This window comes from Gymnodraco acuticeps, unplaced genomic scaffold (genome assembly GCF_902827175.1).
Source record: "Gymnodraco acuticeps unplaced genomic scaffold, fGymAcu1.1, whole genome shotgun sequence".
NCBI classification, from domain to species: domain Eukaryota; kingdom Metazoa; phylum Chordata; class Actinopteri; order Perciformes; family Bathydraconidae; genus Gymnodraco; species Gymnodraco acuticeps.
In genome coordinates this window covers 248,925-275,155 of record NW_022992128.1, presented here as the reverse complement: position 1 = coordinate 275,155, position 26,231 = coordinate 248,925, and the positions used below count along the sequence as shown (strand labels likewise).

Genomic DNA, 26,231 nt, shown 5'->3' with positions numbered 1-26,231 from the left:
ACAAAAAGTTGGAGTCGAGCACTGCTAAAGAGTACCTTTTGGTTCTCAGCATGTATCCTCAGCTTGTTGTGACAACACAGCATTTCTTAATTGTCTGTGTGAGAGGATCAATACACATTTACATTGGAATCGAGATACTCTCATGACCTCATCACACGTTCAACAGGGTCGCTTTCTCGGGGCACATCGCCCTCTTGCCCTTTACCGGCATATGGTACCTCATCTCCTTCCAAAACCTGGAGGAAGGGGAGAGTATTTGCGATAACTGTCCACCTTTCTCCCTCATACATGTCCTCCATCTTCCCGCCCTGCTCTGGTTCTTCCACCAACACACGGCGCCCTGCTTCTTCCTCAGGTGACGCACCGACTCTGGGAAGAGGGCCAGCTGAGCAGGGGTGATCTCTTCCAGCTCCACCAGAATCACCTGTAAGGCAGTGCAGGAATTAGAAACCAGAGGGCTTTTTTGAGCATGTGGCCAACAGCTAGACATTTCTGAAATGGAGCAATAGTGGTTCTGGGGGGGGGGGGGGGGGGGGGACTTTATACTGAACTTCTTCAGTTCAGTATAAAGTCAAAGCACAAAAAATATATAGAATACTATTTTAGTTTTTTTTTTATGATTAACACATTTTTGTCAATGACTTAGTTGCAATTTTAGTTCAGTTACTTTACCATCAATCTAAATGCAGTTTGGGCTAATAAATACATCATTTATGCAGCCAAACTTTATTTTTGTTTTATTTCTTAATAATTGTTTGTACTTGTTTTAGTAACAACATTTGTTTCAGTAACTTAATTTCAATTTTTTAAATTACATTACTGAGGAAAAAACCCATTCCTGTTATCTTAGGCCAAGGTTACAGCGCAGTATTGGCTGCAACACCATAACAAATTGCTTTAATAAAGATTTATTATTTTGCAGGAGGGTTGCAGGGGGGTCCAAGCATAGTGTTACAGGGGACAAGTACATACAATCATCACCCAATCACAGAGGTGGGAAGTAGTGGAGTACAAATACTTCGTTACTGTACTTAAGTACAATGTTCTGGTATCAGTACTTTACTCCACTACTCTGTGTTTGGTGGCGTGATCATTATTCTTTAGAGTCATTGCGTGCCTATTGATTTGAACACGATCCGTGTATCCATCATTTCCTGGTCTTCTCTAAAGAAGAGGGACCAATGGAAACGTTGTCATGTTGCCGTTGTTCAGCATGGAGACATTCATTAGCTAACAATGACATTATTGTTCTATTAATATAAAGGGAGGTCAGGTACTCTTTAAAACAGCTGCTAGTTATGGGTACTTTTTAAAGCCCATACTTCTTTACTTTTACTTGAGAAAATAAGTTTAGTTTAGAGTATTTTTAAACACGAGTTATGTGTACTTCTACTTGAGTAAAGGATGTGTGTACTTTTGCCATCTCTGCCCAATCACCCTGAATCTCCCGACGCATAGATTAAAAGTCTGCTTCCTCACCTTGAGAGATCCCTCCAGCAGAGACCTGTGCATCGCTGCCAGACGCTCCAGCTGCTGTCTTGAGTCTGGATAGTTTTCTTCACCGCCATCGAAACTCATGTTGCTGCTGCGGTCACTTTCCTTCTTGATTTCGCTGTTTTCGGTGCTATCCCTGCTGTCACTGCTCTTTGTGATGTTGTTGTTGTTGCTACTGATACTGCTTGTGAGTCTTTTTCTCATGAAAGTGGAGGCGGTGTAGAGCAGGAGGAGGCGCCGGCTTCCTTGAATGTTCTCTTCCACCGAGTCCACTATGGCTGCAGGGAGGAAAAGACAGTGATATTAGTTTAAACAAAAGAGTTTAATAGATAACGATCCCTGTGAAGCTGACCGTTGAGCAGCCCGACCAAGCAAGGAGGCAGAGGCAGAGAATTAAAATATAACCCTGTGTGGGCATTTATTCATCGCTGTGGTACATGACACAGCCTCAATATTGCTGCCCAGTTGAACACAGTCACCATATACAAGGATCTCACCCACACTACCTGTCCACTGAAAGGGAAAACAGAGCCTAAATACACACACTAATCAATCAACAAGACACAGGTGAGGGGGGAGGAGACAACAGAGGGCACCAGGTGAACACAATCAACCACAATGAAGCTATACAACCCGTAACGGAGGCCGAGATCTATGGGCCCAGAGATCACCTCTGTGACAATCCGTAGCTACTCATAAAACTCATAACCTGACCTGTGGTAGTGCAAGATATATCTGAGAGATGATGAGCAGGCTAACAAGCAAAAGCTTTTTTGATATGAAAGCATGTGTATCGGACTAACTTTTAATCACTTAGCCTTCTTGTGATTTATCCAAATGTTACCTCTTAAGATTCTCTCTTATGTTTATCGGATATCTGATATTTTAAATATTTAAAAAATGTGTGAGTAAACTATAATTAATGTTACCAAACAAAAGGCAGTTGTCTGTATCTGTGGAATAAAAAAGGGCCCTAAACCAATAGGTTCAACCAACAATGCTATGATTAAGAACATGATTAATAACGATCATAAATAACATACATGACAAATGCTGTTGTAAATTGATATGGTTGTATTATTTTTAGTAATAAGAAAAGGTCCTCGGCACCAACCTTTCCTTATAACTTTGAAGAATTTGGAATTGAAAAAAAACAGATGCTTTTGTATCTAAGGTAAGAAATACTACAATGCTGCTTCTGCCATGAAGGGGACTCACCCGTCCCGGGGATGCAGTCACGGCCCGCTATGAAGAGTTTGTAGCCGCAGGCCTTTTCCAACACTTCGGGTAGTGTGTGAAAGACAAACGCCTCCACTTCGTTGCTGAATCCCTCTGTGTTGGGCTGAGAGTACGCCACATAGGCGTCATACAGCTTCCCATCCGAATCTGACTCAGGAACAAAGAAGAAGAGCTCATTAAAGGTTGTTTTTGTGGCCGTTCAGTCTGCACAGGTTGCTTTATTCAAGTCAGATTCAGCCGCGCTATCTCATGCTATATGCACATTTTATTAATAATTTGATTATTACATTTAAGGCAGATTTTGAGGTGATGATCAATGTACTTTGAGCTTTTTGATTCTTTACAAAATGATTTAAAGTGTTTCAACAACATAATTTGATTCAATAAAAGGTGTAAGGAAAGAAGAATTGGACAGTATGACGATATCAGGTAACCTGTTTAGCTGATGGTAGATTTTTGTGTTGACTGTACAAGTACCTCAAAATGTTACTTAAGTACAGTACTTCAGTAAATGTACCAGATTCTGATTCTAGAGCTCCAGATTCTGTGAGATGTGTGTGTACTGTATGTGTGTGTGTGTTGCAATGTGTAGGCATCACTGTGGGTTTTTCCATCATGGACTGCTGTGTGTAGTGTACGGGTATTGTGAGATGAGATGTCTTTTATCTACAGCAGCGGTTCCCAACCTGTGGGTCGCCAAATCATTTGCAAAACATTATGATTTGTGTGGAAACATTTCATTTTTAAGACTTTCCTTTCTCTTTCTTGATCCTCCTTAGCAACGGTCATTACAGTCCTTGACAGCGGTCTGTTCTACTGGATTAACAACGTGTCACATGTTCTGAATTGACCAATCAGAACTTTATTTAGCCTCCGTATTCTTTATGGTTGAATGTGGGCAGCGAAAACATTTTAGATTCTTAAGTGGGCCCTGATGTGAAAAAGGTTGGGAACCGCTGATCTACTGTAAAGAACAATATGTGTTCAGCAAAATCAAATATCACAATATATTTAGACCAAATACCTTGATATTAAGATTATAGGGTTAACTTGTGTTGCTTTCATAACATATTTACACAATAAGGTTATTCATTATCATTAATCTTGTTGATATATAACCTTTTTATCCATATATATATATATACACCCACATTAATGTATATCCCTACATGTATATAACCATACACATTATACTGTGTATGTACTGTATATCTGCAATATTTTTGACTAAGTACCTTTTTTAAATCAATAATGCGTCAATATTGTAGAGTTGATCATTGACCAGAATTCTTTTTTGTTATAAATAATCAGTAATGTAGATAAAAGTGAGTAAAGCAAATAATAGTCTGTCTCGTTTAGAACATTAAATCACTTTCCTGATTATGATTATGGTATCCAAAATCTCTGCAGATATCTATTCTTATATCATGATATCAATATTGCCTAGTCCTAACAACACATAAGTTCTTACACACATCTGCTGTAAATATTACCTGTATTTGTATAGAAGACTAGAAACATCCTCCGAAAGCAGAGCACAATGTCGACTTTAAAAAGGTAGTAGAGGATGACGGAGACGATAAAGAGAACCGCCACATTTCCAAGAATCATTCCAATGGGAAGTCTCATGTCTGGATCTGTATGAACATCAAACATATCAGAAAAACAAATTCGATTTAGAGAGTTATAGGATCACACAGTGTTTCCCACAGATCTGAAATATACTTGGGGGGATGCTGGTAGCGGGGGGGACCCTTCACGCGATGGCAGAGCGAACAGGTACAGGCAGGGCCCATAGTGATAGACCTATAGTTTAAATCTACTACCCACAAATAAACATATCAACATGGGTTACTATATTTAAAAAATGGTAACTGTATTTAGGAACCTATCCATGTGATTTTAAGTGGGGGTGGAGGACCTCAAATCCTTTAGGGGGGTCCGGTGGCATGCTTTTAATTTTGGAGGTAAATGCATCCATCTGGTGCATTTTTAGGGGAAAACAAAGATCAGATCTATGGGAACACCTATGAAACAAACAGAACTGTATACATTTTCGGGAAACTCTCTCAATTCCATTTGTTCTAATTATATATAATGAAAATATTTTAAATTGATAGTGTCTGGAACCCTGTTCTCAAGCTTACTATAGCTTATTGGGGGGTGTCCCATGTTACGTGTCCGCCAGGGGTGTAGTGCTATTTTTGTGCCGGAGCGCACCTATGACTTGCGCATGCATGTTGTGGTAAGGCAAGGTGCCGGTACTCAGCCGCCATACAGATCATAGTAATGCCCTCGATTGGTCTCTGTGTGTCATTCAAGCTCGGGAGGGTGTGTGTTACGGCCCCTACACACGGCGGCGTGCGTTGCCGCTTCAACGCTTCTGCCCATTCACTTTGAATGGGGTGACGTCACGATTCGCCGAACTGCATTGTGGGAGCAAAGCGTAGCTTCTCTCGCGGTGCTCGCTGCAAAAGTAGAGCAATGTTCTACTTTTGCAGCCTCGACGGAGGCGTCAGCCAATCAAATCCCGCGTATGCAAATCTGACAGTACAAGCGCTAGCCAATCAAACTGCGTGTATGTTGGGAGAGCCAGACCGCAGTTATTTCCCATATGTCAAAAAAATGGAGGAGAAAATGATCGTGGCGGTACTATATGACCAGTCCCTCTTTACATACAGGGATACAAACCGGAGGAGCCAGGCATGGGGGGAGGTGGCAGAGACAGTGGGTGAAACTGGTAGGTTTTCGCCTGTTTGGGGAGTTTATATCCAGTGTACTTCGTTTGAATGGACAGCTAGCAAGCATAGACAGTATATTTAGTCAGCATGGATGTAGCATGAGCTTTGCTTTGTATGTCCGGGGCGGGACATTCATATGATTGGTTGTTGGTCGCGTTGCTCGCGTTGACTCCCCAAGCTCAAGACACGCCCACCGCCAAGCGGCAACGCACGCTGCCGTGTGTAGGGGCCGTTAGTGTATGTGTGGCGTGAGCGAGAAAGCGCGCGCACCGGATACGTGTATTGTTGTTCGCATCTGGTGCTAGCTAGCTGCGCTAACGGATATAAGGAGCTGTTTCAACAACAAGGTGGAGGAGAGTCCTCTGCTGTCAGACTGAGAGGCTTATAACCTCAGCTCAGGTGAGGTAAAGGACTCTCTGAGTGTTTAGATAGTTAACTTAGTCTAACTTATCTCAGTGGGTCACCATTTATGTAAACACATATTTCCATTTGAGGGGGTAGTGGTTAGTAAAATCTGCATAAATAACAAAAATAAAATGTTAACTACTGTAGGTGAAAAAAGGTAAGATAAACTTGTTGAGAGCTAAAACTAGTCTTTGCTGCTGCCTCAAAGAGGAGCAGGGGGAGAGGGGAGAGACGGGTGAGGCTGGTTCAGGAGCACAGACACACTCACAACTATAAATGAACCAAAAACAAATAAATAAACAAGTTTCAATGTTTTTTCATATTGGATATGGGATGTTATTGGTTATGGCCATGTTCTTATGATTTTATGATTATTTAAATGTATACAGTTCTGTTTCATATGGGTGTAGTCTCTTTATTTCCCCCTCAAAATGCACCAGATTGATGCATTTAAGTCCAACATTTAAAACAAAATCTTCCCGGGGGAGCATGCCCCCGGACCCCCCTATAGGATTTGAGGTCCACCCCCACTTAAAATATGTTCACATGGACAGGTTCCTAAATAGATTTGCAATTTTTTTTAAATAGTAACCCATCTCCATATGTTTATTCTGGGGTATTTAAAGTTTAGGGCTATCACTATGGGCAGCAACGCTGTAAATATTGACAAATAAATCCAGTAAAATGGCACAAAAAACTGGTAGTGGCCTGGCTGAGTGTATAATTCCCGGCCTGACTTATTGTCCCAGTCCGGCCCGGAATTTGACGCATGACAACAAATATGCCCAGCGTACCTATGACGCGCCGCAGCGATAGAGCAGAAAAGACATCACATAACGTTAGCAATTCGAAAATGTTAATAATATGGCTTAATAATAGTGCGAAAAGACAGCGGTTGTCGCCGGACAAGGATTCCCTCTCTCCTTTCCTTATCCATATATGTCTTCATTTTGCTCTCAAAGTGCACCAGATTGATGCATCTAACTTCAATATTTAAAAAAATATCTTCCCGGGGGAGCATGCCCCCGGACCCCCCTAGAGGGTGTCAGGTCCACTCCCCACTTATAAAAATAGTACCTTACCCCTGCACCCCCTCTAATCTCAGATGCACCCTGAGTCATTTTGTTTGTGAGCCTTTCTAAAATATACAGTAAAGAGACAAACCCACCAGCATTATAGGATATAGACTTTGAGCCAAATACTTGTTTTTGGGCTGTATAAATAAATTGACTTGAAACAGTTGCTGATTTAGAGTACTGGCACCTTTTTGACTCCAATTCAAGCACTGAGTTTACGATATAAAAAGTGTGCAAATGTATTTAGTATCCTATCCATTTGAACATGTTTAATTGGGGGATGGACCTAACATCCTCTAGGTGGGTCCCGGGGCATGCTCCCCCGGTAACATTTTGAAGTTAAATGCATCAATCTGGTGCACTTTGAGGCCAAAATTAAGGTCTAGATCTATGGATACAGATCTCAACAACACCCATGTGAAACAGAACTGTAAACAAATTTACTTTTTCTTTATGCATATTTTTACTAATCACTCCCCTTTTAAACTGTATCCTTGATTTACTGTCCTATAGTATGAATTGGAATTATTTCATACCCGTTTTGATTTATTCTCTTATTTTTTTCAACTTTAAAGATCATATAAAGGTTTGCCTTAGAAATACTTGTTTACATAAATAGTGACCTAAAGGTTTGAGACTGAGATAACTAAAGGTAACCATCTAAACCATCAGAGAGTCCTGTACATCACTGAGCTGTAGTTATTTCTCTCAGTGTGACAGGACAGGGATCTCCTCCAGCTTGTTGTAGAAACAGCTTCTTATATCCGTTAGCGCAGCTAGCTAACGGGATGCTAACAACAACAATCCCCGGTACCGGTGCGCTCTCTCTCTCTCTCTCTCTCTCTCTCTCTCTCTCTCTCTCTCTCTCTCTCTCTCTCTCTCTCGCTCACTCACACAAAATGTGCTCGTGCCACACATAAAGAGCCAAGGTTGAATGACACACAGAGACCCAGAAGTACTTGTACTTTACTGTATCCTATTATTTTCAATGGCCATATTGTATGATCAGTATGACAGATGAACAGATCGCCACTGGACTTACAGCTAAAGACACAGCCACGCAAAAAACGTTGCATGTGTACAGCTCTTGATGTGTACTGCCATTTTTAAAGTGGTGAAATGTTCTACTGGTGTCCGCAGTACGTCTCATGATTGTACCTTTTGTTTTTATTTAACTTGTGAGTAAATGATGATGATATCTAAGGGTCTTTTTGACCTTTTGGTTGGATCATACAAACAATAGGAGATGTTAACACACGTGCCCTGACAGCCCACAAAGAATGAAAAAAACAACAGAGGTTTAAACACGCTGGGTTTTGACCTGTTGGCAGCAGAGTAAAGTAGCTCTGAGGGTTTCCTCTGGCACTGAACGCATGACAAGTGTAGTTGATGTTGTAATCCTTCTCCTGTAGCTCAGAAATCGTCAGCACACGCTCCATCCACACACCCTCAACAGGAACAGTCTGGCTCCTAGTCCTGGGGGGCACAGAAAGATTATAAAATGTTATGATAATGTGCTTAATTAGAGAAAGTTTATCAGTAGAAGACACATTGTTAAATCAATTGGAGTAACTACATGCAATCAGAACAGTTTGCATGTAAAAAAGAACTAATACTTCCCTGGGAATATGTCCGTATAAAGTTAAGATTAAGATTTTTCTTCTGGGGTTGGAAATCTTAATATAGAGTGATTTATGCAATGTTAGGGATTGGGATTCAGGATACCAGTATTTAAGTAGTTTTGACCATGATTCTTGATAGCAGATGGAAATGTCCTACCTATGTGCTTCAAAAAGCGCTCCTTTATTTTGCATACTGGTTTAGTCAAAAAAAGAGAATCTCCTTCAATCAAATATAATTTTAGTTTCAACATGGTCTTGTTTTTCAGAATGTTGCAAAAAAATAAGGTGCTTCCCCTGGAGGCGTAAATATTGTGTTTACTACTGTATGTCAATTTCCTGTAAACTCTGAACAAACTTGTCGTAAGTTAAAATGTTTGAATCAGACCTGAGTCAGTTGTCTCATTACAACCGTGGACTTCATCATAGTTTTCACTTGTACCATAAAAGCAGCCAAATAAACAAAACAAATAAAAGGAAAGGTAAGGATGCTCACAGTTTCTCTGATGTGTAGACACGTTCGGAGGGGTTTGTTTCCGTAATTGAATCGCTTTGGACGAACCAAAAAACATGAACCGAAGGCTTCCCGACACAAGGCACAAACACCTGGCACAGGTGGCTGAAAGTTGACCCTAAACACAGGCATAAACAATACAACAAGTCAAAAAACGATTTATCTGTATCCATAAACCCCTACATTTAAAATCTGTGAAATAGTTTTGTGCTGCAGGTTCCTGAGCTGCTTTTATACCAAAATAGTCCTGAGTTTGTTACAGGTGTCATTGAAAAGATGAAATCCAGTCTAAGTAGTTATTTTAACGCCACAGCTTTGCTCCTTAGTTGTAAATAATACAATGAATCAGGATCATAGAACTCAAATCATTTGATTTTCTGATATAAAGTAAGGTTAACGCAGCGTCCACACGGCGGCGTGCGTTGAAGCTTGCCGGTGAGCTTGTCTGAAACTCGACCAACAACCAATCACATGAATCTCCCGCCTCGGACACTCAAGCACGCAGTTTGATTGGCTAGAGCTTGTACTGGCATATGATTTGATTGGCTGACGCTTCCTCCGAAGCTTCAAAAGTTGAACATTGCTCAACTTTTGAAGCGAGCAACGCTCCCACAATGCAGTTCGGCAAAGTGTGACATCACCCCATTCAAAGTGAATGGGCAGAAGCATTGAAGCTTCAACGCACGCCGCCGTGTGGACGGGCGGTAACAGTTAAATAATAGCCTAACAAATGAATCTACCCAAAATTACTTTTTGTAAAGCTGTGCAATGCAAAAGTTGATCTGAATGCAGCCTCAGTCAGTTTCAACAATTCACATTTTTGACCTTTACAACCTCATCTTTCTCACAATACTTAGCAAGAAAGGACCTACCTATCGGTGCCTTGATTATCTCACCGGCTGGTTGGCGCACTTGTGGGGTCAATGAGTACTTTGCTGAAAAGACAGACAACATGATGGAGCTTTAGGTTATCTATTTACAGAAAAATACTGTACATGCAATAATACCAAAGAGTAATTAGCCTTTCTTTGTTATCAATTTAAGGCAGGGGTGTCAAACTAAATTGTGTCGCGGGCCACATTAGCATTATGGTTGCACTCAAGGGCCGGTTGTAACTTGAAGCATATATAAAAATACATATATAAATATTTAATATATATAAAATAATGTATTATATTACATCATTGCCTCTGCATTGGATTATTATCGGATAGGGTAATAACTTCATAATTAACTACGTCTGAAAGCAGAAATCTAGGGCAAATAATTGCTTCAGTGCACATGTCACAAAATGAGATGCATTGTGGGGCATGTAGTTTATGGACAAGGTGCTTCTGTAAAGCGGCATGCAATCGTATAATAAACGTATTATATTCTTTGCAAGCTCTTGATGGCCACATAAAATGAAGTTGAAGGCCGGATTTGGCCCTCGGGCCTTGAGTTTGACACCCCTGATTTAAGGTAACAGGAATGATTTCCAGCCCGTGTCAGTCTGTTGTAAACCTCGCTAACTTGTGGTTGCCACAGTAGGATTCATTATTGAATCGTGTTGTGGATAAACTGCATAAAGAACCTGACTTGAACAGTCAAGTGCTGAGTCTTTTCTCACCATTGACCCACGCCTCAATCGACTCTGAAACAGATCCAACGGTGCCATCGAGAGTGAAGGTCAGAGTGCAGGTGTAGTTTTTTTGGTTTTTAGTTTCCACCTTATCAATCTTCAGTCTGGCGTTATCCTCGTAGCTATAGCCGTCACTCCCATCCACAATGAGGACACAGCCCTAGAGGAGACGAGAAAAGGGAGACAATATGTAAAAACAAGTTATTTTAATGATTCAAGGCAGTCCTAAGTTAACAGGCAGAATGGTTGGCACCAGAGGTCGCGTTAACCGAATATTTTCTCTGAAAGCAGTCCGTCATTTTGACGGATTAGAACAAACTCGGAATAGCGCCAAAGTTTCCCCGCAGCGAGTCTCCGGTGTTATGCATGCCTGCCAAAAAGGAAATGATACTGTTTCCAAACCCAACTTTAACGTACAAATCATTGAAATGTCTGTGAGTTTTGGCTTTATGCTGTGCGCACTCCCGCGAGGTGCAGTGGGCATGCATAACACGACGCTAACAGTTCACAACCGTGCTCTTCCCCCCCCCCCTCCCCCCTGTTGACAGTTCTCTCTCTCCTCCCCCCCAGAGTGTAAAGGCCGACGGGTAATACTGAATTTTGACGGAAATGTTACGATCCTGTCCGTCAAAATGACGGGCAGTGAAAAAGTCTAGTGCAACCTCTGGTTAGCACAGTTTTTTTTGGGGGGGGGGGGGGGGGCAACAAAATACCACATTTTATATTCAATACTTCTATTTTCAATGAATACACAATTACATTTGTTCAATGTGAACGGGATGCCAGTTCTGATGTTAAATGACAAAAAAAATGGAGTTGTGGTTGAAACATGAAAACACAGGGAAAAGAAACACTGAATGCATTCAGGTTTACAATTTTAAAAACATAACTCCTAAATGCTTGATTTATCAAAAGTCAATCAAACATTAATCATGGTGAATAGTCATGATATCAACATAGACCAAAAATAATCTCTATAATTAAAAGTAATACTAAGTGATATGCATTGCCAGGGATTGTCACTCTACAGAATAGACAAAGAAAACTCTTAAATTAGTTCAACTTAAAGGAAGTTTTCAACAAAAAAGTGTATTTAATTGTTAAACATTTTGGTTTATGTTTGTTATCAGAGATGATCCTTGAGAAGTGGGCTTGCCTTTCCTTTCTGACAGTGTTATTGTAGATTTTCATGTGAAACTTTAAAATATCTAGATCGACATTTAATTTACTGGCTCTCTGCTCTGCGAGAGTTTCTTTTAAGCTGAGAAATAGCAGCAGTTAAACATTTTTGCTACATTTAAAACCAACTAACAACCATTTTCTCTAATCAAGTGTGTGGAATGCAATCTCCATTTAAGCCAAACTGCTCGTTGTCCCCAGATTTTAATCCTTGACAAGATAATGAATATTTGATGTCAGTGTGCAGCAAGATTTGCCCATAACTCACGTTGTACCACGTCAAGGAGAAGGTGGTCTTGTAGCTGTTCAGTTTGCTGATGTATTCCTTCAGAGGGCAGCCCAGGTAGTCGGTGACCCCCTTGGTGATCGTTTGGCCAGCTTTCCTCGGCCTGCCACACTCTCCATGAACCGGCAGCTCCACTATCAGCCTGGTGTTCTGCCTGTAGCACCCAGAGGGAGTTCTGGTGAACAAATTAAGAAGAAGTTAGTATTTTCTGTTCACATTAGGCAGTGAGCTGCTGTGTCTGCAGTTTCTTGGTTTAAAGAAAAAACAATCAATCTTTTAAATCAGTCAAACGTTTATATTAAGAAGAGGCAGGTGCTGATTTCTAGAGTGTACATTTAGGTTATCTGTTACTTTTTTACATGTTGATTCAAACACCACAATGCTTTGCAAATTTGGGTGAGCAGGAGCTTAATGCAGGTTTAAGTCTTTGGAAACATAAGGATCATACCTGCTGCGACACAAGTTTCGAATTTAACTTAAAAAACATATATTTTATCTTCGTCAGAAAATAGCTGTTGCTCCAAGGCAAGTAGGAGTCTTTAGAGCAAGAACTGTTCAATCCTAAATGTTTGAGGTCTCATGCTCAAAATATGTATGCTTGTAAAATGTAGATGCTACTAATTTCTTCTTCAGTATTTTCTACATTGAAGATAGCCACACAAAACAATGAATTCCTTCTGATGTGACAGTACCTCAGTACGCTCACGTATTCTCCATCGTCGTCCAGCTTTGTGTTCAGAAACCACAGAGTCTCTCCGCGCACCACGGTTCGTCCGGTCTCGTTACTTATTTCTTGTCGCGTCTTTGAGTCGTACCAGGTGATGTTGTAGGGCACCGCAGAAATGTTGAAGACGTCATAAGATGCCAGGGTGGTGTTCAGCATAGCCACTTCCCCGGGAACCGAGTAAACCCTATCGAACTGGAGCCTGTAGTTGGTACAGTTCTCTGCAAAACAAATATCAGTGGAGAAAAGATTCATCATTTATTCAGCAAGCAGGCAAGTATATCCCATTTACTACAAGACAACTCAATGTGCTTAACTTTAAAGTCACTAACAAGGTCTAAGAAGTTAGGTTTAGTCTGTAGCTCTGACCAGGTTCAGGTTTCTGTAAATTAGGGTTAGTTGGTCAGATTCTTATCCAAGCTGAGTCACTGTAGCACTAAATGTCGTGTATTTTATAAGCTATAATGTGTTTGTTTCCTGACTGTCCAGGATTAGAGCCAGCAACCTTCACATCTATTAGAAATGCTAAGAACTGACTGAACAAGTCAATGCAGTTTCACCAGTGACCATCAGAGGGCAGTAAACACTTCTCTACATACTGGAGATGGATGTTAGTCATACTTGGCAAAAAATGTATGAACTGTAAAACCTTTAGGATATATGTACATTACATGGTTATGTTTTTTATAGTCTCAGAGCTCTAGTAAAGAGTCATTTGAGAGCACAGCCAGAGGTCGCGTTAACCGAATATTTTCCGTCTATGACCGATTTTTTTTAACAATGACGGAAAAATCTGAAAGCAGTCCGTCATTTTGACAGATTAGAACAAACTCAGAACAGCGCCAAAGCTTCCCCGCAGCGAGGCTCCGGTGTTATGCATGCCCGACAAAAAGGAGATGATATCGTTTCCAAACCTAACTTTGCCGTACAAATCATTGAAATGTCCGTGAGTGCGTGGGCATGCATAACACCGGTGCTAACAGTTCACGAGCTTCACCCCCCGTTGACAGTTCACGAGCGTGCTCTTCCCCCCCACCCCGTCAGAGTTCTGTACAGACCGACGGGTAATAATGGATTGTGACGGACATTTTACGATCCTGTCTGTCAAAATGACGGGCAACGAAAAACTCTAGCGCAACCTCTGAGTGGGACTCACCTTGTTCGAATCCTGTACAGATCCCAGATAGCCCGAGGAAAAACAGAAGGCTTCCTAGGGTTGACCACCGGCCCATGGCTGGAAAACAGATCAACAACAGTTAGAGATGAGCGTTTACAACCAACCTTAGTCAAAGTGCTACTAGAGGAATTGCCTGTAATCATGGAAAACAGTCAACAACTTACTGGACCTCTTCTGTCCGGTCACGAGGGAATGTAAATGTGATTTTCTTTTCTTAAAGCCACTCTTTAATTCCCCTTATATTTCTTCTCTTCCTCTCTAAAGCAACTTTTTCTTCACTCTATGGATACTTTTATTACTGCTTCCTATATTTTGCAAAAGCATTTTATGTAATTGTACAAAGTATAAACAGACATTAAACATCTTTAATTGTCTAACCCCTCTTCTCTCTACCTCACTTGTACAAACAGTTGTGTTCTAGTATTGTGCGAAAACCTCTGAGTAACGCTTTGGAAGGAGTCCATGCATTCCTCAAAATCGCCTTACGCAATCGTGCGTTCCTATTCAGCCTTGCGTGACATCTGTGAATGAACCCTCAGGGAAAACTGGTGCCCTGTCTCAACTTATAACCATATAGTTATTGTGCCAAGTCAAGTCAGTTTTTGGCACGACTTCATTTCTAGGTGGCTCATGTAGGATTAACATTACCCATCACGTTAAATGGTGACTTACCACAAGTATGTCTTTCTCTGAGAGCGTGTCTCAACATTTGTAATTTGTGCTTTAGTTGGTTAAACAATGCGTAGGTCAAAGCATATTTGTGGTTACAGAAGCTTGTTCATGTTGCTAACTTGTAAAACTGAGAAAGGCAACAACACTGCTGAGGTTAGAGCTCAGGTGTGGTGGATAGATAGATCTATCCATCTACCATTGTCTATCGAGTCACCTCCCTGGACTGTAATCAAAGCACGTGACTAAAGTTGGAAACAGGTGTTTGGACTGACTCAGTTCCACAGAACTTGTATCTTTCCACTTGGATCTTAATTCATGAACTCTAACTTCAAATCAAAGCCAAGTTTTACAACCAGTTTACAACAATTTCACGCATTTTTTCAATCCAGTTATGGCTTTGAAAACTGTTGGAGAAAACCTACTCACCCCCTGAGGTGAAGGATGAAGAGTTATTCTTATGTAATATATATGTAACATGTCCATTTAAATACACAACGTTTCACTGTGATATCTTGTTTCAACAGTTATTTTATGAATTTCTCTTTTTTTTGCATTATTTTTTACATTTATACTCTATTTGATCTTTATTTTTAACTTGTGTGAATCCTTTTTTTTTTTTAACTCTGACCCTGTTGTTGCTATAAACGGCTGAATTTCCCCAATAAGGGGATAAATAAAGTTCCCTCATATCTTATTCGAATCTTAATCACGATGGGAATGGTGTCCATAAATGCAGTTAACCTTAATCAGACCCAACCAGAACACAGATGTAACCTCATAGGCCAGAGTTTATGTTTACAAACGTATGATTTTACTGTGAAGTCCGGATCACTCCCTAATGTTCTCATTGTTCGTAATTTTTACTGTTTTTATTTTATCTTTGTGTAAAAAAAGGCATTTCGGACAGACAAATTTAAGATGTACAATTACTATGTCTTGAAAAAACACTGTGTAATTGTTTGCCGCCAAATGTCAATATAAAATATATTTTTTTAAAATACATTTATTCTTGCAAAGAAACATCCAGAAGCAAGAAGCCAAAAAAAAAATGGGTAAAATGTGGAGTTACGAAAGTCTTACATTTTGATCACAGCTAGGAATTTGGCAAATATAAGTTAAACTCTTTGACATTTGTACTTTGTGGGCTGTATGCAGAGGTGTAAAACCAAAGAACAGACAACGGTAACAAGAGGTGTGAACCTGCTGCACAAAGGGAACATTTTCAAACCACAATATCTGCACCTCTCCATCTGGCGACAGGAAGACCCACTGCTGACACAGATAGACAGATAGCAACCGTTTTAAAGGTAGAGGTGGTTTTGCAGGCTGCTGAGAATATGAAATTCTGCACATACTGTGGTTTGGTGTTCATAACCAACTTTTCCCCTCACAACTTTCATATGATCGCTTCTTTGCACTTTTCACTCCTGTTGTTTGGTACATATTGTTGCCTTTAAGTCCGGTCCAAACAAACCAAGAGGAGTACGTTTATCGTACAGATTGGCAATCTATTGATTGGAGAGTTTTGGTTTGTTTTATCATGCATCATCAGCTCATCATTAGGACCCTCATGGGTACAATCTAATAATGGTGGGGGACAATATGAAGTGGGGAAATTAGAGAAACCCTGAATACTATGTCAGAATTTTTTTTCTAAGGGAAGTTTGTGAGGTTAGTTCAATTTCTGAGTTAGGATTGGTGGAGGCTGAAGCCACCTCATCAGCCTGTGGGAGGATATATCAAAATGAAAGACTAATTTGGCGCATTAAAGACAATGGGATTTTCCCAACAGCAGAGCTCGAGAGTACAGTGACTGCAACAATATGACGGTTTTTAGTGTGAAGTGAGACGAGGTATATTTCTTGGTAACGAACAAGTTTCACCCTTTCCGTTTTGTGGTGAAGGCTGCTTTTTCCACTGCGGTTCTTCTTCTTTTTTGTAAAACTTCACTAAACTGAACGAGATCTGGTAAAAGGCTGTACAAATGTGCAGAAATAACTAGGGATGTAACGATACCAAAAACTCACGGTACGATAATATCGCGATAAAAAGTCCACGGTACGATATTTATCGCGATATTGAAAAATAAAGAAAAAAAATGTGAATCTTTTTTTTTTTCTTTCATTTTTTTCTTTATTAAATAATACATCTGATTTTTACAGCATTTTAGTAGGATAGTAGTATTTTAAAGTGTCAACAATATAATAATCAGACCCTGCAATAGAATAAATCAAGTTTCACTTTAGTTTTTCAAGTAACTCAACTCTAACTCACTCACTCAGCATCATCAAGGTTATCTTTTAGGAATATGAGCATGTCCACATTTCCAGGTAGAAGCTGGGATGTTTGGGCGTTTACAAAATCCCCTGCTGTGGAAACAACTCTCTTGCTTGGTACTGATGTTGCTGGGACAGAGAGATATGCTTTGGCCATGGGTGACAGCAGTGGGTCAAACTGTGCATTGTCTCTCCACTACTTCAAAAACAATACAGTTTTTGCCAAGAAGGTGAGGCTTATTGATAGAGATATAAATATACTGTTGGTACTTGTCAATGTCTCTAGGTGTGTACATGTAGCCCTGTAAATATGATGTCCTTTTGTGTTATCTGTTGTTTTATGTTCATGTTGTAACCTACTTGCTGCCATGTTGGACAGGTCTCCCTTGAAAAAGAGATTGATGATCTCAATGGGACCATCTGGTTGAATAAATGTTTTTAAAAAAAAATGTATTTAAAAGATCGCGGTAGATTTTGTTAGTCTCACGACGGTATTGAGACATTTATTTATCTCGATGTTCGATATATCCTTACATCCCTAGAAATAACACAAAGATGAGTTTAAAACTGATAGAAAGTGACATTTTATGACATGTCATAAAGGGTTTATATTTAGGTTATGAATTAGGTTGTAAACACTTTATTAATCATTAAGAACCATTTATAAACCAGTTCTAACATAGTTTTCATACATCAACACAGGCTCACTATTTGGCAAGATGACTAAGTCTTATATTGGCTACTTAGCGAGAATCAACTCAGTGAGCAACAGATACCAAGGATGCTGGCTGATGAAGGAGACGAAGTAAGCTAGGTAGCCAATATAAGGCTTAGCAGTACAGATACATGTGGGCTCACTATTTGGCAAGCAACCGGTCACAGTTTCCCTGTTTATCTCATGTCTTATAAAAGCTTATTCATGATTTATAAAGTGTTCACAACCTAATTAATAAATAAATTACAAACTATTCGTAAACCCTTTATAAGGGTAGTCTTATTGTAAAGTGGTACCGAAACAACTGCCCAAAAATACACCTATTCAAGTTTCATAATAACTCAACATTTTTCATTTCAATGCCATAGCACTAATATGAAATTAGATGTTTTCCATGTTATGCTACTTTGTACTCCACTACAATCCAGAGGTAGTTCATGTCCACTACCACCACATGTATTTAACACCTTTAGTTACTTTACAGATTTGGATTGATGATGTGAAATATAATCAAGTGTTAAATCAGACTTTAGTTCCACCTGGAGTAAATCCACCAGCTACCCTGCAGTATACAAAGTCATTCAAACTAGCTGCACCTTTACCAGCTTTGAGAATACTTTAGTGATCAATCATTATAAAATATATCATATATATTATTCTGAAATGGACCAATCTGCACAATGACTACTTTTACTGTCGCTACTTTAACTATATTTTGCTGCCAATACTATTCAACTTTTACTTGAGGAACATTTTGAATGCAGGACTTGTACTGGTAACAGAGTATTCCTACACTCTGGTACTAATACTTTTTACCACCTCTGAGGTTAGGTATATCACTCTCTATGAATGGCTTGCATACAGCAGGTGCCTCTGACATAATGTTGAAGGAAGTGTGTTTACACTGTGGTTGGCATTACACACACTTCTCTTAAACATGCAATGCTTACAGTGTGTTGCTCAAAGCCATCTGAATCTGATCTGTTCTACATGCTTTCGGTGCCAAGAGTAACTATTACAAAATTAGAAATTGAAAATTAAACACTTGATTAGCAAAAGTGAGCAGATTATATTGACTCACCTCACAGAAAGTGACACAGGTTAGGGAACAGACGCAGGAAGGAGTGAATCGTTTACACAGCAGCGCTCAGAGGAAACCTCACCCGTGCCCCTCGTGCTCAGACGGCTCTGACTCAACTCTGTCCCACCTCCAGATCACTCGCAATGTTTTCATTGCTTCGGTCAAATCTCTGCATACCTCCCTTTGCTTTTTGCAGCACAACCTTCCCCTTCCTCTGACTACAATAACTTACCTCTAAATAAAATAGCCTTACTGAGAAACCTTTATAACAATATCTACTTTACAACCATGGTAGATCACCCCACATTTAACAACAAAGTATACCACCTCTGTTGTGCAATATCACTTATGCGCCATATATATATACTGTGTATATATATCACTATATATTTATTATTTGTACTGGCTGCTATCTCGTAGTTAGATGATTCAACTACTGAAATAATACCTGTCCAATATTTACTTCCACTTTTACTTCTGTTACCTGGCTGCCATCACACTACTTCATACTAACGCATATTTAAAAATCAATTTTGTTACTGGTACTGGTGTGTTTTTGTAAATTGTAATTTGTGCAATTTCTTTTTTTATCTTTAATATGTTATGCATGCCTCTTAGTTTCTATTTTCTATTTTTGGCACTTCACTTTTGCTGTAACAATGTACATTTCCCCTCTGGGACGAATAGAGTTATTTTGATTCTGATACTTTGAAGTAATAATTCACCAATGTAAGAAATTAGAAGATTTTCCTTTCTGCCGTGATATGCTATCCCAACCTTTGCAAGGAAACAGTGTTGTGATATTCCAAGCAACAAAGATTTCAACAAAATCCACTAAGTTATGTACAAAAAGGGGGCTTTTATTTTGAAAAATGACGATTAAATCTTCTTAAAAATCAATAAATGAGAACATTATCTAGTTTTCCGACCAACCACTTGATAAAAATAACCGTTATTTCAAGAATTGAAGAAACCAAAAGGCTGAAAGAGAGGATAATAATAATACATATATTTTGTAAGTGCTTTTACAGGTGCTCAAAGTCGCTCTACAGAGGTAGTAACAACTAAAAAAGAACAACAATTAAATAAAGTAAAAATCACATTAAAATCTAACAATTAAACAACAATCACACATTAAAAGCCAATTTGAAAGAGGATCAACCGCGGAAAAGTTTTCCCACCATTTGAATGTTATTCAGACCGAGGGACAGTTCTTGAAAAACTACTTGACAGTGAAGTGCGTTGTGCAGAGGCGTACAGCCACACCTGGGCTTCCCCCTGGAGAGAGCCATACCCAGAACACAGGCTTTATTCAGTGTGAGTCTTAGCATCTCAAATCCCTGAGTAAATGTCACAGTTTCACCGCAGAAAAAACATGAGGTTATACGCACTTCCTAACATCACTCACATGAAGTGCTTTGTTCTCATTTCGGTCTCGTAAAGCTTGAGTTTTTTCAACCGTTGGAACTTCTTTGTGGTAAAGACTTCGGGCCACATGTGATTATTATACTAAAAACAGAAGACGTTCAAGTTTTTCCACTAAGTTGTTTTTCCCAGCACTTATTGAGTGCTTTATTTTGCGTGTCTGAGAAGTGCTTAATACACTTATTTGAACACAGCAGTAGAAGTTGAAATATTTTTAATAAAATGGTTAAAGACTTTTATGAGTCAGGAAATAATGCATAAGAAAGGAGCTGGAGTTGCTATTCTGTACAATGATTCCCTTCAATGCAGGAAGACATCTTACGGGAACTTTGCTTCTTTTGAATATGTGGCCCTTCAGCTGAAATGCTCCTCTCGAGCTCTGTTCCTAAATATCTATAGACCACCCAAATACTGTGCAAGCTTGTTTGATGACTTTACTGAACTGCTGTCTATAGTGTGTATTGACTTTGACCGTCTAGTCATTGTTGGTGATTTTAACATCCATGTTGACAACCCCCAGGACAGAGGGGCTAAAGAACTGTTTTGTGTTCTTGATAGCTATGGACTGACTCAGCATGTGACGGAGCCCACGCACAATAAGGGGCACACTCTGGACTTAATTATCTCAAAGGGTCTGAATATCTCTAAGGTTGTGGTGACTGATGTTGCACTCTCTGATCATTCCTGTGTTTTCTTTGAGAGCTCTATTTCTGTTCACAAAAATGTTCAAGAAGAGATAACCACAAAGCGATATTTAACTGAAAATGCTAGGGAAATGTTTACTCAGAATTTTTCTTCCACACTTGCCCCTGCTAACATCTCAGTAAATGAGCTAGTAGATCATTTTAATAAAACAAATACAAATGTTATAGATGCCATTGCTCCAACTAAGGTAAAGGAAGTGACTGGCAAGAAAATATCTCCATGGAGAAAGGCCATGAGCGTGAGAACAGAAAAAAGAGAATGTCGAAAAGCTGAACGTAGGTGGCGAAAAACAAATCTCCAGGTTCACTTTGAAATCTATAAAGAGAGACTTGGCCTTTCTAATTTGGAATTGAAAAATGCACGACAGTCTTTCTTCTCTGACATCATTACCAAAAACAATGCACGTGCCTTATTTGCTACCGTCGACAGACTAACAAACCCCCCAGTGTCAGTAGCCTCTGAATTTCTATCCACCAGGGCCTGCAATGATTTTGCCTCCTTCTTCACCAGTGGCGGCGCCAGGGTATGGCTGGGGTAGGCTACAGCCATACCAAGAAATGGCTTAGCCCCACCTTAGCCCCACCATGAAAAATGATGTTAAAGTAAGCAAAATAAAGTCCGCCAACTCGCTCGGAGTAAATTGCACAGACAGCAGTTAGTCAGATTGATTTCAGTAGCCACTTGTCTGGAAATACCGAAGACTAGAAACGGTTTTGAAAACTTTTGTCATGTAGTGATCGTTTTCTCAATAGAACATCTTTGATAATGTCTTCTGGCCAATCAGAATCAAGATAACGGCGTGGTGTTGTTGCAGGAAGTCGCGACGGAGAATACTTTTGCTGTAGTACATCTCACAACAAATAAGACCCCACGGTTTGATGATTGATAGGTGTGTGGGCTGTCTTTCATTTTGACACACAGAACAATGGGGGCTATCCACCCTTATCCACAATGTAAAGTAATTCACAGCCTCTTCCCTCTTCTCTCTTCCCTAACCAGCAGGTTCAGTTTTCAGAGCAAAGTAAATGTGTAGTAACAGATGTATTTATGTTTCTTCTCAAGAGAGTACCAGAATGTGTATTTTATGTTAGTATTTCAAAAAAATTCACCTGTGGAGAAATTGCAAGATTGGCTCCAGGTCGCCCTTTTTATTTACTACAAGACAAATGTGCCTTTTTATTTCATACAGTTCAATTTGGTTTGAGACAGGGAAATAATCTAAACATCACGCGTGGCGTTTCACTGTCAAGGGGTGCGATAGCGTGTATGTAATTACATTGCAAATACTGACTTGAGCCCCACCACTGTATGGGTTAGCCCTACCATAGATTACCCAACACAAATACTCTGGCGCCGCCACTGTTCTTCACTGACAAGTGACAACATTCATAAAATCAGACAAGCAGTCAGTGCCTCTGTATCAGGTACAGCAAATGTGTTGTCCCTGTGTCCACCTAACATCAATTCAGACATCATGACACAATTCCATCAGATTAATGATAAAAACCTAGAGGACATTATTCAACTTCTGAAATCCTCCTCCTGCTGCCTTGATATTATTCCAACAGGATTTTTCAAAGATGTTTTGCCTTGCATGGCCTCAGATCTACTTCATATAGTAAACAAATCTCTTTACTCGTCCAAACCACAGCACTGAGACTGCTCTTGTAAAAGTCTTCAATGACATCCACTTAAACACAGACAGTGGCAGAACTTCAGTGTTAGTATTATTAGATCTGAGTGCTGCGTTTGACCGCAACATATTACTAGACCGACTAGAAAACTGGGTGGGACTTTCGGAATCAGTTCTAAATTGGTTTGAATCCTACTTAAAGGACAGAAACAACTTTGTTTCTATAGGTAAATACACATCCGAGTTGACAAATATGACATGTGGGGTACCTCAAGGCTCCATCTTGGGGCCTCTTCTCTTTAACATCTACATGCTACCACTGGCTCAGATAATGAAGAACAACAAAATAAGTTACCATAGCTATGCGGATGACACACACATTTCCGTAATAATTTCACCAGGAGACTATGCTCCAATTCAAACACTGAGTAAGTGCATTGAACAAATCAATGACTGGATGTGTCAGAACTTTCTCCAATTAAACAAAGATAAAACTGAGGTAATGGTTTTTGGAGCCAAGGCAGAACGTATAAAAGTTAGCGCTGAGCTTCAGCCTGCAATGTTCAAAACAACAGATAAAGCCAGAAATCTAGGTGTAGTCATGGACTCTGACCTGAGTTTCAACAGTCACATTAAAACAATTACTAAATCAGCCTACTATCACCTAAAGAATATATCTAGCAGGATTTGGAAAAACTTGTCCATGCTTTTATCTTCAGTAGACTCGACTACTGCAATGGTGTCTTCACAGGTCTCACTAAAACATCTATTAGGAAGCTGCAGCTGATTCAGAACGCCGCTGCTCGAGTCCTCACTAACACTAAGAAAGTGGATCACATCACTCCTGTTCTGAAGTCTTTACACTGGCTTCCTGTGTGTCAAAGAATATATTTCAAAATACTGTTGCTGGTTTATAAAGCACTGAATGGTTTAGGCCCAAAATACATTACTGACCTCCTGCTAAATGATGAACCATCCAGATCTCTCAGGTCTTCAGGGACTGGTCAGCTTTCTGTCCCCAGAGTCAGAACTAAACATGGAGAAGCAGCGTTCAGTTATTATGCTCCAAATATCTGGAACAAACTCCCAGAAACCTGCAGGTCCGCTGCAACTCTGACTACTTTTAAATCCAGGCTGAAGACTTTTCTTTTTGTCGCTGCTTTTAATTGAACTATTCACACCTTAGACTGCACTGTAACTTTTATCCATGTATTTTTTATTTGAATATTTATTTTATTATCTTTGCTTTTAAATGACTGATTTTAAATGCCATTTTCTTAATGTCTTTCATTTTTTCTAAAGCACTTTGAATTGTCTTGTGTTGATAGGTGCTATATAAATAAACTTGCCTTGCCTAAAGACGTATCAAAAATATACACTATAATCAAGTATTTATTGCAATAAAAATAACGTCAAAAAACCTTTCCTCTTAGGCAGCAAAAAGGAAAGATTAGGGAGAATACTGATGACGCTAATGTAAGTGAAATGCTTAAACGGTATTAAATGTTGGTGCATGATAGACAAGTTTAGCTAATCAAATCACAACAGAAATCATCGCTTAGTAAAAACCAAGCGGCAAACTGTGGGGTAGAGCCGGGAAGCCAATACGGAAGTGCCACACACTGCAGTTCATATATTGGCCGATAGGCGATGGCTGCAGAAAGGAGCAATTTCCATAGACCCCCATGTTAAAATGCCCAACTTTACAGCAGAAAAAAACATGTTTCTACCCCTGGCTCCATACATTTTATTATCGATATAGTTAGATTCCACCTTCATGATTATGGATCTGTGAGTGAATTGTTTTCTAACGCGACCCTTTTATTTATATTAGGTCTTAAAGTTTGTGCATAGATTAGGGCGTGGTCACATTGAGTGACGGCTCTGTCAAGTGCCTGCCGCTGTTAGCTTCTTGTCTCTCTGCTAGCTGCTCCGTGAAGCTAGCTACAGGGACTCTGCCTGCTCAGCTCATCCAGGGAACACAACTTGTAGCCGGCCGTGGTTGTTTGTTCTTCATGCTTATATATTGGACTATTGTGACTCGCTCTGCTGTTAAAACAGACGGTGCATGAATGCGGTAAGTGAAATTCGAGTGCTTTATTTATGTGTTAATGATTTTAATCAGCTACGTAATGAATGGTAAGGCTTGGGTTAGTTAGTGGCTAGTGGTAGCTACATCGGTGCTAACGATTGTAATCGTAGCCTCCAAGTTAAAATCATAGACTGTATATATAAAGGTTAAAACTAAATAGACAAGTGTTAAGTGGGATAATACTGTTGAACAAACGGCTTCTGTTTGAGGTTATAAAATAAGGTTACATCCTTGTAACTTAGAGATCTTTTATTATATAGGTAGAACTGTATGCATCTAAGGTTAATTTAAATTGGCTATGCTCAAGTATGTAGACAAGCTAATGTCGAAGTAGTGTATGTGAAATCAACCTCACAATAAGATGTGTGTATATTACAATTATTAATGTCATATTTCAAGATGATTACTTAGATATTACAATATGGTTGGTTGAGCTGGAGTTCATTATCGAGCTTACACGTTAACGTCACAGTCATCTGAAGAACGAACCTCAGTGATTCCCACAGCATGTTAATACTTTGGGGGGCCCCCAAAGTATAATGGCTCCCCCCAAAGTATAATTTGTGTGTTTTTTTGTTTTTTTTTACTCAGTGAGCACTCATTTGCATTTGCATTGGTGGCAACGAGTGCTCAGTGAGTAAAAAAAACTTAAAAAACCATAAATTATACTTTGGGGGGAGCCACCCATAAATTATACTTTGGGGGGAGCCATTATATTGGTAAACAGCCTCTATGGGCGCGAGTCCAGACCCACTTTTGGAATCAAATGATGACGTCAGTGGGATTATCTCCTTTATCAACTCCTAAGCATCCCCGGGACAACATCACTAGCCCCGCCCCTAAAAAGGTGTGAACTTGAGCCAATCAAGGACTACTACTACTAGGTCGTCCTTAGACGAGTTTGCCAACGGGTTCGCCAATCCTCACGGTCCTCCATACACCCGGCCAGCTCTGTGGAGCTTTCCACCCCCACATCCTTCCTCAGCACCTAGTATGTTGGCGTGGGGCGCCCTCTTGGTCGGTGCCCGTGTGTTGGCTCCCAGAGTACTAACTTGCCAGCTGGAAGTTCCAGGTGTCGATGGCAGTGACCTGCAAATTTCAGGTTCCTGGATGCCACCTTGTCACTCAGCCTGGGTAGCCCACCAGGACTAGCCCCGCTCCTAAATTTCACCAGTTTGTATATAGTTAAAATAAAGTTATCCGGTGATTGACGATCAGATACCAGTGTGGAGTTTTCTGTCTTAAATTTGATATAGATCATGTTCTTTGTTGGTTTGTGAGGATGTTCATACACACTTGGTAAGATGTGTGTGTGAAAGAAGACCACAAAAAACAGCAGTGACTGCTCTCAGCTGTTTAACACTTAAAGACCTAGACACCATCACCAGTTGTAGGTTGTCTGAAGTGCAGTGTTACTATGAAAATTCACTAGAATGCAGGAATTGAGAAAAAAAATCTCAACATTTTTCACGGGGGGGGGGGGGCACGCACCCCCCCACCCCCCGCCCCGAGTCGTTCCCCCAAAGTATATTTCATTTCTGCGAGAATCACTGAACC

At 39.9% G+C, this 26,231-nt stretch overlaps 1 protein-coding gene across 2 annotated transcripts in view; it reads right to left on the bottom strand.

The window, feature by feature from the left end:
- Positions 1 to 26,231, bottom strand: part of LOC117538079 (interleukin-1 receptor type 1-like) — a 30,072-nt gene continuing 3,841 nt past the window's right edge. Inside the window, exons 1-12 of one of the 2 annotated variants that reach the window (XM_034203604.1) lie at positions 18,820 to 18,954; positions 14,055 to 14,132; positions 12,867 to 13,119; positions 12,157 to 12,349; positions 10,698 to 10,869; positions 9,961 to 10,023; positions 9,071 to 9,206; positions 8,277 to 8,431; positions 4,227 to 4,370; positions 2,713 to 2,880; positions 1,480 to 1,772; positions 1 to 424 (exon numbers count right to left, since the gene is read on the bottom strand). In XM_034203604.1, coding sequence (XP_034059495.1) covers positions 152 to 424; positions 1,480 to 1,772; positions 2,713 to 2,880; positions 4,227 to 4,370; positions 8,277 to 8,431; positions 9,071 to 9,206; positions 9,961 to 10,023; positions 10,698 to 10,869; positions 12,157 to 12,349; positions 12,867 to 13,119; positions 14,055 to 14,130 — 1,926 coding nt within the window. In that variant the 5' untranslated portion in view covers positions 14,131 to 14,132; positions 18,820 to 18,954 and the 3' untranslated portion in view covers positions 1 to 151. Of the gene's footprint in view, positions 425 to 1,479; positions 1,773 to 2,712; positions 2,881 to 4,226; positions 4,371 to 8,276; positions 8,432 to 9,070; positions 9,207 to 9,960; positions 10,024 to 10,697; positions 10,870 to 12,156; positions 12,350 to 12,866; positions 13,120 to 14,054; positions 14,133 to 18,819; positions 18,955 to 26,231 lie in introns of those variants that run through there. The other variant, XM_034203605.1, reaches the window with a different exon arrangement.